Source organism: Leptopilina heterotoma, unplaced genomic scaffold, assembly GCF_015476425.1.
Source record: "Leptopilina heterotoma isolate Lh14 unplaced genomic scaffold, ASM1547642v1 Lhet_52, whole genome shotgun sequence".
Taxonomy (NCBI): domain Eukaryota; kingdom Metazoa; phylum Arthropoda; class Insecta; order Hymenoptera; family Figitidae; genus Leptopilina; species Leptopilina heterotoma.
Window position 1 is genome coordinate 5,041,807 of NW_025111114.1, and position 11,991 is coordinate 5,053,797.

Here is an 11,991-nt window from a genome sequence, read left to right on the forward strand (position 1 = left end):
CTAATGTACTAAATAATTATAAATTACTTAACTTAATATTTTGCTTCCTTACAATTTTTATTACAAGATATGTATTATATTTTTAAATGAAATAAATTTTTATTTAACAGAGAACAGTTGTATCGAAAATTAAAAATAATTTTAACGACAAGTGGATTTTTGAAATCTGTTGCATATTATTTTTCATAAAAGCTGAAACATACGGTAAGAAAAATAATTTTAAAATTATCTAAAAAATTGAAACTACAATTATTTCTTAAATAGATTTTTATTAGAAAATTCTACGAGAATTCAATTATTTAAATATAGGAATAAATAATTTATTGAATAATTAAATGTTTCTTGACATTGAATTCTTATAAAGAATTTTATCAACAAAATGTTTAAATAATTGAATTCTTTTGACAACATTGTATTAAAAATAAGAGAATTCATATCATTTTTAGCAAAATTTTTCAAAAAAATTTGAATTTCTACGAAGAATTTTATTATTTGGGAAAAGAATTTAAAATTATTCAAAGTATTTCATTAAATTTTTTCTTATAAAGAATTTTATTAAAAATTTTTAAAATAATATTAATTTTTGCGAAAATTTTATTCAAATTATTTTAAACAATTAAATTCATGCAAAAAAGTTCATTAATTAGAAAAATAATTCAATTCTCACAAATAATATTAACAAATTTTTCAAACTAAATGGAATTCTGCGACGAAATTTATTAAAATTCTTTTAAATAATTAAAATCCTGTGAAAAATTTTAAAAATTATGTGAATTTAAATTAATTAATTAAAATTTTATTGAAAATATTTCAATTTTCATAAAAAATTTAATGAAAATTAAATGAAATTATTTAAAAACAAAAATAAATAATTTATTGAATAATTGAATGTTTCTTGAAATTGAATTCTCATAAAAAATTTTATCAACAAATTTTTAAATAATTGAATTCCTTTGATGAATTTTGATAAAATTTTGAATAATTTAATTAAATATTTCGAGCAATTCTTGTAAAATTGTATTAAAAATAATTGAAATTCTACAAACTTTTTTTATTTTAAAATTTAAGAAAATAATTGATTTTTTGTCGAAAAAGTTTACAAAAAATTTGTACATAATTGAATTCCTGTAAAATATTTTATTATTCATGAAAATAATTGAATTATTGCGAAGAAATTTATAAAAAATTTTGCCAAAAATTTTTCAAAAAAAATTGCATTTCTTCGAAGAATTTTATTAAGTTTAGGAAAAGAATTAAATTTTTTTCTTCCAAAGAATTTTACTGAAATTTTTAAAATAATAAAATTTTTGCGATGAATTTTATTAAAATTATTTTAAATAATTAAATTTCTAGAAAGAATTTTATAAATTAAAAAAATAATTCAAATCTCATAAATAATGTTAACAAATTTTTCAAAATAATAAAAATTTATGCGAAGAATTTTTATTAAAATTCTTTAAAATAATTGAATTTAAATACAAAAATAAAAAATTCATTGAATAATTGAATGTTTCGTAGAATTAAATCAACAAATTTTTAAATAATTGAATTCTTTGATGAATTTTGATAGAATTTTTAAGAATAATAATAATTTTCGAGGAATTCGATTAAAATTGTATTAAAAATAATTGAAATGCTGTGATAATTTTTATTATTTATGAAAATAATAATTGAATTCCTAAAAAGAATCACTGTTAAAAATTTTATTATTTATGAAAATAATTTAATTATTGTGAAGAAATTTATAAAAAATTTGTAAATAATTGAATTCTTGTGAAATTTTTATTATTTTTGAAAATAAATAAATGTTTGCAGAGAATTTTATTAAAATTTTTTTTTAAATAATTGAATTCATTTGGAAAATTCTATTAAAATTGTAGATATTAAAAAATCATTGAATTGAAGAAAATTTTTGAAAATAATTTATATTTTTGCCAAGAATTTTATTGAAATTTTTCAAAAATAATTTAATTTCGGAGAAGAATTTTATTATTTATAAAGATAATAAAAATAAAGTTTTGACAAGAATTTCTTTAAATTTTTGAACATAATTGAATTGAAAATTTAACTAATTTCAGAAGAATTTGAATTTAAAATTTCTTTGCAAAAATCGAAGTTCTCTCTAATTAAATTAATTAAAAATTGAAATTTTCTAAAATTTTAAATTAAAACTCATGTTAGTGAAAGAATGAATACGACAATTATTTATATAGATAATAATTTATTCTTTTCTTTAAACGACAAAAAAAATTAAAGCTACTTAACAATTTTTTTTACGAAATTATATCCTTTACGTTTTTATAAATGATAATGACCAAACCAGTTGTTGTTTTCACTACCAAAGAACAATTAGTTCAAAAATGAATATTTCAAAATGACAAATAAAACTGGCCTTGTCATTATAATCTTCAAAAATACAAAATTATCTCTTATTTATCATTTATATATCTAAACAGATTCGATCTGTTTTCGCACATTTTTCAAACACAAACAAAACAAAAAAAAAATAATTGGAAAATTAATTAAAATATTAAAAGAAATGTACAAAACAAAATTCTCTGAAAAGTATTCCTCGTATTTCTTGAAAAATATCACAAATATCCTTAAAAAAAAACGAATTCATAAATAAAATCAATTTTTAAAAATTTACGCGCTCCTAAGAAGGGGAAAAAAATTAAAGGTTGTGTTCAATTTTTTTATATTGTAAAAGTAGAGAAAGAGAATTAATTATACTAATTAGAGATTATATCAATTGTTACATAAAAAAAAGACTGTTTTTAAGTTTAGATAATTAAAAACAAAGTTTTAATCAAGAGAAATATGGCAAATATAATCTATAAATTGTTTGCTTCTCAGGTACCTTTCTTTGGGAGCGCGTGAAAAATAATAATTTTAACAAAAAAAAAGGGTATTTTTTTGAAAAAAGAATAAATTTAATAAATTCTAATCGCAATTAACGTTGATCATTTTTCTTTTTTGCCTAATGTACAAATTTCGACAAAAAAAAGTTGATTATCCTTTTGAAAAACATTATTGCACCGCGATTGTGTTTTTCTTACCAAATTTTTTTTTGTTGATCATCGGATCAATGCATTGTTGTGAGATGCCAGAATTGCAGTAAACGTTCATTTTTCGGTAATGCCAATGAATTTGGTCTTTCAAATGCCAACATAATATCCTTCACTTTATTTTTAATTTCACGATCAAATATATGTCCCCCAGTACGTTCAAGTGCTGATGCTATGTCATATTCAACAGATGGTATTGGTTCGCGAATAAATCTTGCCGCTGTTGCGATATTCGGTAGCATATGGCACTGTAATGCTTTAATTTCCCAGAGACTACTTATAATTGCATTACTTAATATTGGTTCGCGCTCGTCCATGAGAAATGGATCACAAAGACCAGCTCTCACTTCCGTGAACTCCTCGCCTTTTGGCAGATAATCAATTAATCTCTTAAGGCCCGGATGTCGCACCAAAAGATTTCCAATGAAGGGGAGAATTATAAGAATATCCTCTGGTGGTGCCACGAGTGTTAAACGAGACAATCTTTTTGCGAACCCTGCGACCAGCGCTTCCGGTAAATGTCTAGAAGGGAAAAAAAAAGAATATTTTCAAATTAAAATAACCAAAAAGACAAAATAAAATCTTGACGTGAAGAAAAATCTACTTACGTGGAACTGAGAAATAGATCAGAGAGATAAAACAATCGTGCTTTATATTTTGTGTGAAAAATCTCCGGCTCGAACATTGAATACAATTTGGTAAATATATTCGGATATTCAAGATTATGTTTTGTAACAAGTATAAAGACTCCCTGTAGAGCAAGAAGGCCAATAGGACCATCGGCATCTAGTGAGTCCATCAGAAAATCGGTTAATAATACTGGTTTTTCTAAATGTGCCATAACTCTTTCTAGTAGAACAATTAATAATTGTTTGTGCAATGCGGGCGTCAATTCCCAGTGCATAACACACGCCCAAACTTTATTTAAAGCTCGTCTAACACTAGTGTAATCCCACGTGAAATTCAAACCTGAAAATATTCATTTTTAATCTCAACATTAAAATAAACAAGGCTCGAACAAATGACAGGCTTCACAGTGCCCCTAAAAAGTATTTTGGGGGAAATAGGAGACTAAAAATTAAAAAATAGGGGACTTTTAGAGGACCATAAAAATTGGTTAAATAAAGATAAAAATATAATTTATTTATACAGTGTTGACATAAAAATTTAACTTTATTTTTCCCTGATTTCCAAACACAACTTTCACTTTTTCCCTGACCCTAAACAATATTCTGATTCACTCTCAAAATTATTAGATACTCAAAAAAATGTTTTATTAAATTTATTTACAAATTTCTTCAAAAGTTTTCTTCGAAAACATCAATAGTTTTATTTTAAATAAATATTTAATCATTTTTTTGCATTGGAATTAAGATGTTAAAAAATTTTAAATTCAAACCTTTTCAAATTGAACAACTCATAAGAATATTATTATAAAACATAAAGAAATCGATCACTCCAAGTCGAAGTTTTATAATAATTAAAGATGACCGACTGACAAAATCATTAGTTTATTATTATAAGAATATTGTTACTGTAATTTCTTCAAAATTATTTTTATCATTTCAATTCAATTAACATTTTCTAGAATTTTTAACTAAAATTCTACTTTAAATCTATAACATCAATTATTATTAAATTAAACTTTTTCAAATAATTAATTCTACATAATTGTTAGTTAAAAGTATGAAAAACAATTGTAATTTAATTCTACGAGAAATCAATTATTTAAAAACAAAAATAAATAATATTTAATGTTTCTTAAAATTTAATTTTTACGAAGAATTGTATTAACAACTTTTGAAAATATTTAATTTCTTTTAAGGAATTTAATTAAAATTTTAATGAAATTTAATCTATTAAAGAATTTCAGAACAATTTTTGAAAATAATTGAAAACTTTTATTAAATTTTTTAAAAATAATTGAATTCCTGAGAAGAATTTAAATAATATTTTTTAAAAACAATTGAATTCATGAGAAGAATTTTTAAAAAATTTTTGAAAATAATTGACTTTTTGAGAAAAATTGAAAAAAAATTTTTGACAATAAATTAATTCTTGAGAAGAATTTCCCTATCTATTTATAAAGATAATTTAATTCTTGACAAGAATTTTAAAAAAATTTTGAAAATAATTTAATTTCTGCAAAGTATTTTATTACCTACTTTTCAAAAGAATTGAATTCTTGTGATGAATATTGATATTTATCAAAATAATTGAATTTTGGAAAAGAATTTTATTAAAATTCCTTAGAATAATTGATTATATGGGAAGAATTTATGCGATTTTGTTGTTTATCAAGCTAATTGAATTCTTTTGCAAAATTACTTAAAAAGTTTTTTAAATAATTGATTTTATGCGACGAATTAAATGTTATTTATGAAAATATTTGAATTATTGCAACGAAATTTATAGTTTTATTGAATAATTAAATGTTTCTTAAAATTGAATTCTTTCCTCAAGTTTTAATAAAATTTTTATTAATAATTGCATTTTTCAAGGAATTTATTTAAAATTCTATTAAAAATAATTGAAATTCTGCGATAAAAATAATTGAATTCGTAAATGAAATTTTATTATTTATGAAAATAATTGAATCTTTTCGTAGAATTGTTTCAACAAGTTTTTTCTATAATTAAATCTGTTGATAAATTTTATAAAAATAGTACCTAAATATTTAAAAACATTGAATTGCGAAAAACTTTTAAAAATAATTGAAATATTGCAAAGAATTTTATTTAAATTTTTGGCGAAAAATTTTTAAATTTATAAAAATAATTGAATTCTTGACGAGATATTCATTAAAATTTATAAAAATAATTGAATTCGTGCAAAGTAGGTATTTTATTAAATTTTGTTTAAATAATTAAAATTTTGCCAAGAATTTAATTAAAATTTTTGACAATAATTGAATTCTTGAGAAGAATTTTGACCGAGTGATAAAATCATTATTTTATATTATCAGAATATTGTTACTCGAACTTCTTCAAAATTATTTTCATCATTTCAATTCAATTATTATTTTCCAGAATTTATAAATAAAATTCTTCTTTAAGTCAATTATTTTTAAAAACTTCTGAAAAATTTCTTTGAGAATATTTAAATTCCATTTGTTTGCAATTTAAATTTAAGAAATTTCATCCATTATTTTGAAATTCTTCAATTGGATAATATTAGAAAATAAAAACTTGAAATAATTCCAAAAAAAATTCAATTAAACGTTTTCGAAAAAAATTAATTCTACAGAATTTTCAGTCTTCGACTCGAAGTGATAAATTTTTTCATGTTTTATGTTAAATATTTATATAAGTTGTTGAATTTCAAAAAGGTTTGAATTCGATTAAATATTTATTGAAAAAAGAAGTTACTGATGTTTTAGAATAATTTTACTTTCAGAGAAATTCGCAAATAAAAATATAGAACACTTTTTTAAGTATCTAATCATTTTTAGAGTAAATCAGAATATTCTTTAGGGTCCGGAAAAAAGAAAAAAATTTGATCACGAAATTAGGGAAAAACCAAATTAAATTTTTGTGGCAACCTTGTTTTAGTAAATTTTAGCAAAAATTGTTACCATTTTGAGGTCCACATAAAAGTTGCTTACTCTTCGATGTCTCTCCTTCTGCAAAAAAATATAAATCTTTAGCATAATTGCACACAGAGAATAAAATAATAATTTATTAGAATAAAATAATTTATTTAGAATAAAATAATTATTAGAATAAAATAATAAATTTACCTTCAATGTCTTTTTGTAGAGGCAACTTGTGTATAAGTTCTAATAAATTCTTAATATAAATTTCTCGAGGCTGTCTCTTTGGTGTAAGTGACGGAAGGCATTTATAAATATAATACAGTGCGTCGGGATAGTTTGATATTTCTTCGAATCTTGCAATTAAATTCGCATTATCCTTCTCAGGTGATAAAAGTGACATTAATAATGGTTTCAATCGATGGAGGGGAAAATTGTAACTTAATTCCCTAGTGACTTCAAGTGGATATCTTCCTTCCTCGGCCATTAATTTAAGGCCCGTCGAGAGTGCCTGAAGTTGAATTGTAGGTCGACAACTTTCTATAGATGTCAATAGTTTTTCCCAAATTTCCTCATAACAATTGCACAACCAAGTAATATATCTCACTTCAGGACTTGGTTCTAGATAAAAAAAAAGTCCAATTCAACCAATTTCTTTAACATCCAATAGGTTTTTTTTAATAGTAATCAGAAGAAAAAGAATTGAGAACGAAACGTCCGTATGGAACACATTTTTCTTTATACCCAAAATAATCAAAAATTCACTCACCGGATATTGTGAGTGTAATAGACTTCTCCTGATACATGTCCCCACGTCTTAGAATCTCGAGAAAGATCGTTTCCACGGTGAAAATGCAGGCAGTACCAGATTCCTGAAAAATTTTTTTGCGAGAAAAATGGAAAGTGAAACATAACCTCAAAAAAATTATTCTTTACTGTTTTTTTCATGGGTGGATGTAATTTTTACTTACGTCCCATTGTCCAATTATGTCTACTAAATTATTAGCATGTTTCCTAGAGTTCAAAAAGTCCTGGCCCTTTTGTTGTAGCACTCTAGTCGACATTTTTTGCGACTTGCCGGGATTTATTACACCCGTCATGACAAAAATCACAACAAGAAGGGCTGGGGGGATGTGAACGGTGCTTAACATTGTGCCATTTTCACAGTTTCGAAATATTCCAAATTTCCAAGCTTAAAACCCCTGTTATTTCTACTTTTACTTTGTCGAGAAGCGCCAATAGTCGAGAACGGACATTTTTGGAAACAATATTTATTTCACAAAAAGTTTCCCCCTCTAGTTGAAGTTTATAAGATTTGAAATTTCTGACAAATAACGGAAAAACCGGAAAGTAAAATCTTTTTATTTAAGGAAAAAAAAAAATTTTTATTTAAGGATAAAATATTTGCAATATCGCAATATTTAAGTTTTATTGCCGTTTCGCAGGTTAGTTGATTTTGCATTACAAATCATTTATTTAAAAACTTTCAATGCATCAAATTTTTTTGACAAAAATAACATCTTTTTTTGGTAACTCTTTTGAGAATCTTGCGAATTGATTTTAACGGATTTTAAATTATTTCTCCCTAAGTTTAAACTCTTGCATTAATTATATATACAATAAAATATGATTTATTTAATGAAATTTATGAAATTAATGAAATAATTTAGTGAAAATAATATTTTATCAGGTAATTTTAACGACCTTGAGAAAAAACTTTTTCTTTCTTGAAATTGCATTTCGGCATTTAAAATTGCGAATAAAAATGCCACGAAGAACAATAGTGAATCGCATTAATGCTTCCTACAGCGATAGTGACGACGAAATGTCAATTTCCTATCGTTCGCAAACTCAAACGCAATCGCGAAAGAAGAGAAGAGACGATGGTGATAATACAAGTCGCATGTCACAAAGTCAAAGATCACAAGGAAGAAGAAAATCGGGCAAATCTCAAAGTCAAATGATGTCACAATTCATTGATAACGACGATGATGATTATGCCAATGATGATGTTTCAATTAGAACACAAACAATTATTCCTGACGATGAAGTTAATCGTTTAATGGGACATGTTATTAGATATATTCTCGTTGCCGATCGTTCTCGACTTCCAATTCTAAGACAAAATATTCAAAAGAATATTTTAAATAATTCCAAGCATTATCGGACTGTTATGGATAGTGTGAGACTGACTTTTCATAAGGTATTTCTTTATTTTCTTAATTATTAATTAAGAATTAATCATAATTTTCCTGGGTGTCCAGGTACCTTGAAAACTTTAAAAACCTTGAAAAGTGCTTGAATTTTTTTTTGCTCCTTGAAAACCTTGGAAACACCTTAAATTTTATGACAAAAAACCTTAAAAAATTAAAATTCTTAAAAATAAGATTTAATAATAAAATTCATTGGAAAATTCAATTATTTTCGTAAATAATAGTATTTCATCACAAGAATTCAAATATTTTCAAAAATTTTAATAAAAATCAAGGCAAAATTTCAATTATTTTCAAAAAAATTTTCTTACTTCGATGGTTTTTCAATATACTACTATTTAAATAAAATTTCCCGAATGAATTTAATTATTAAACAAAAGTTTTTTAAAAATTCTATACACAAACTTTCAATTATTTAAATAAAAAATGTACATTTATTAAATTATTTAAAATAAGAAGTTGCATAATTTTTTTTGCAAAAATCAATTATTTTAAAAAGTAATAAAATTCAATTATTTTCAAAAATTTTAATAAAATTCATTGCAAAATTTCAATTATTTTCAAAAATTTTTCTTAATTCAATAATTTGTATATCAATTATTTTAATAGAAATTCTCAAAAGAATTCAATTATTTAAAAAAAATTTTTATCAATAAATTGTATTTAAAGTTATTTATGAATAACTGTTGTATGTAGAATTTTTAAAATTGTTTATAAGTACTCTCAAAATTTGAATTAGTAAAAATGTTTACTAATTTGAATTAGCGACTGACTTTTTGCTTTTTAATTAGTAAATTTCACTAAAAAAAAAAATAGTAGAAATGATTATTTATTAGTAAAATTTACTAATTCAAAAGCAAAAAGTCAGTCACTAAATAAAATTAGTAATCATTTTTACTAATTCAAATTTAGACAGTAAGTAAAAATTGACTTGAAATACACTATTATACTCGATTATAAATAATAAATATTTTGAAAATTAGTATCCTAAAAATGGACTTTAAAAAAAATTATTTTGGACCTTGAAAACCTTGAAAAGTCCTTAAATTTTTTTTAAAGAATCGCTGGACACCCTGTTATCTTAATCTTGATTTTAATCTTAATTTTAAACTCAATTTTAAGAATCTTAATCTTAATTTATAAAGATGGGAAAATAATTTTAAATTTTTCTAAATAACTTTTTGAAAATTCTCTTTTAACAGGTGTTTGGATACAAATTAGTGGAAATCGATGCTGGAAAATATATTTTAGTGAATGAAATTCCAAACAATGATTATCATGTGACATTTCCGTCGGAAAAAAATAAAATGGTTCTTTTGTTCATATGTTTGTCACACATTTTTATGAACGACTTGGTTTCTAGCGAAGGTATGTTTTTGAATTTTTAAAGAATTTATTATTATTATTTTTTTTATTATTATTACTAGGTATTATTATTATTATGCAAATTAAAAAAAAATTTTAATTTTAAAATATGAATTTTAATTTTGGAATAATTTTAGATTTAAAATTCTTTAAAATTCAATTATTAACTACTTAACTAATTAATAATAATAATTTAAAAGTTTTCGAAAAGTTTAATAAAATTCTTTGCAGGAATTCAATTATTTTTTATTATTTTTTTTATTATTTTTTAATTAATATAATTCTTCACAGGAATTTGATTATTATAAATAATTTTAATAAAGTTCTTCGCAAAAATTTTATTTTGAAAAATTTCAATAAAATTCTTTGTAAGAATTCAATTGTTTTGAAAAATGTTGATTAAATTCTTTATAAGAATTGAAATATTTTTAATAAAATTGTAATTAAATTCCTCGAAAAAGTTTAATTACATTTTAAAATTTTAATAAAATTTTTATCAAGATTTCAATTATTTTACAATTTATAAAATTTTTTGCAAGAATTTAATCATTTTAAAAAATTTGGTTAAATTTCGTTTTAAGAATTTAATTATTTCAGATTTAAAATTAAGTATAAAAGAAATATTTTTAATTGCAAATAATTAGGTTTAAAAAAATGTGGTTTAAATTTTGGTATTTTTTAATCTTGATAGCATTAAATTCAAATTTCATTAATTTTAAAATTCAAAACATAAAAAAGAAAAATTGTTTTTGTTTTTTTATTGTTATTTTGTTTTTTATTATTAATTTAGTATTATTTTGTTTTTAATTATTATTTTATTAACTATTAAAAATTAATTGCACAGAAAAGTAAATATTAGGAACTAATGGAAATATTTAAAAATTGCAGATAATCTGTTCAATTTTCTACGCAAATTGGCAATTGTGAATGGTGATAATTTTAGTCACGAATATTTCGGTGATGTTCATCAATTGATAACAGGAGTAAGAATTATTTATTCGCATTAAATTTGTATATATCCTTTTTGCGACAAAAATGTCAATTTATTTTTAAATTTCCAGGATTTTATCAAACAAAGATATTTGCTTCGTTCAAAAGTGGAAAATACTGAACCTGAAAAATTCCAGTATCAATGGGGATCGCGAGCTGAGCATGAATTGGATAAATTGGAAGTTCTTCAATTCGTGTCGAGGGTGAGAATTTTTTTTTTCATTATTCATTTTAAGATCTACTGATAGTGATAATTTAATAAATTATTAGAAATTAAAATTAACCATTGGTTTAAATTTTTGAAACAGATTTACAGAAATAAACCCGTAGAAGAGTGGACTTCTCAACTTAAAAATATTGGAAATCCAGATAATCACGATATGAACTAAAAAATTCTTTTTTTTTGAGTTCAATTTTTTGTTTGTTTGGTGATATTTTGACAGTATTATTTTTTCTTCCAAAGAAATTTCATTTATTTCGATAGAGGCCTAAAGAAGAAATATGATTATATTAAGAGAGCCAATTAGCGGAAGAATAAGTGCGTTTTGAAATTGTTGAAATTGTCCCTGAATGCAGCCATAAAACTGTAAAGCAAAAGATTAGGACCGAATGTGGTCTCCAAAGTTCACTAAGGGGTCAGGGATTTCATAGTAAAAACGGTTTTTCTTTTTCTTTTAAAACGGATTCAGAAGTTATTTTATTTTTTTCTTATTCTTATATAATAATACTCGTACTATTTGATAATAAGTGCCTTCACTTTGACAAAGTGAAGTAAATGTTTCAAGTTTCTTGTTGAAATAAAAAAAATTAATATAGAAAAAAA

The 11,991-nt window shown here is 22.6% G+C and overlaps 2 protein-coding genes across 3 annotated transcripts; one reads left to right on the forward strand and one right to left on the reverse strand.

The window, feature by feature from the left end:
* Positions 1 to 59: 59 nt before the first annotated feature.
* Positions 60 to 7,766, reverse strand: LOC122507961 (nucleolar complex protein 4 homolog). 2 transcript variants are annotated; one of them, XM_043620986.1, is made up of 7 exons: positions 7,572 to 7,766; positions 7,370 to 7,472; positions 6,808 to 7,221; positions 6,643 to 6,690; positions 3,677 to 4,037; positions 3,060 to 3,590; positions 60 to 192 (listed from the first exon to the last, which is right to left on the reverse strand). In XM_043620986.1, exons 1-6 carry the CDS (start codon positions 7,749 to 7,751, stop codon positions 3,086 to 3,088), a joined length of 1,611 nt encoding a protein of 536 aa, XP_043476921.1. In that variant the 5' UTR covers positions 7,752 to 7,766; the 3' UTR covers positions 60 to 192; positions 3,060 to 3,085. The 2 variants fall into 2 exon arrangements, with proteins under 2 accessions (XP_043476921.1, XP_043476919.1); XM_043620984.1 differs by lacking the exon at positions 60 to 192 and having other exon boundaries at positions 2,202 to 3,590.
* Positions 7,767 to 7,884: 118 nt separating this feature from the next.
* On the forward strand, positions 7,885 to 11,991 carry LOC122507962 (non-structural maintenance of chromosomes element 3 homolog). The gene is made up of 6 exons (XM_043620987.1): positions 7,885 to 8,045; positions 8,291 to 8,803; positions 10,016 to 10,181; positions 11,067 to 11,161; positions 11,240 to 11,371; positions 11,477 to 11,991. The coding sequence occupies exons 2-6, from the start codon at positions 8,366 to 8,368 to the stop codon at positions 11,555 to 11,557; spliced, it is 912 nt and encodes a 303-aa protein (XP_043476922.1). The 5' UTR covers positions 7,885 to 8,045; positions 8,291 to 8,365; the 3' UTR covers positions 11,558 to 11,991.

Excerpts from the sequence above, each read along its gene's own strand:
- LOC122507961 (XM_043620986.1), bottom strand. The coding sequence starts at position 7,751 with ATGTTAAGCACCGTTCACATCCCCCCAGCCCTTCTTGTTGTGATTTTT. Across the intron at positions 7,473-7,571 it reads ACATAATTGGACAATGGGAC|GAATCTGGTACTGCCTGCAT; the intron begins GTAAGTAAAAAT and ends AAAATTTTTCAG. Across the intron at positions 7,222-7,369 it reads TATTACACTCACAATATCCG|AACCAAGTCCTGAAGTGAGA; the intron begins GTGAGTGAATTT and ends TTTTTTATCTAG.
- LOC122507962 (XM_043620987.1), top strand. The coding sequence starts at position 8,366 with ATGCCACGAAGAACAATAGTGAATCGCATTAATGCTTCCTACAGCGAT. Across the intron at positions 8,804-10,015 it reads TGAGACTGACTTTTCATAAG|GTGTTTGGATACAAATTAGT; the intron begins GTATTTCTTTAT and ends CTCTTTTAACAG. Across the intron at positions 10,182-11,066 it reads CGACTTGGTTTCTAGCGAAG|ATAATCTGTTCAATTTTCTA; the intron begins GTATGTTTTTGA and ends TAAAAATTGCAG.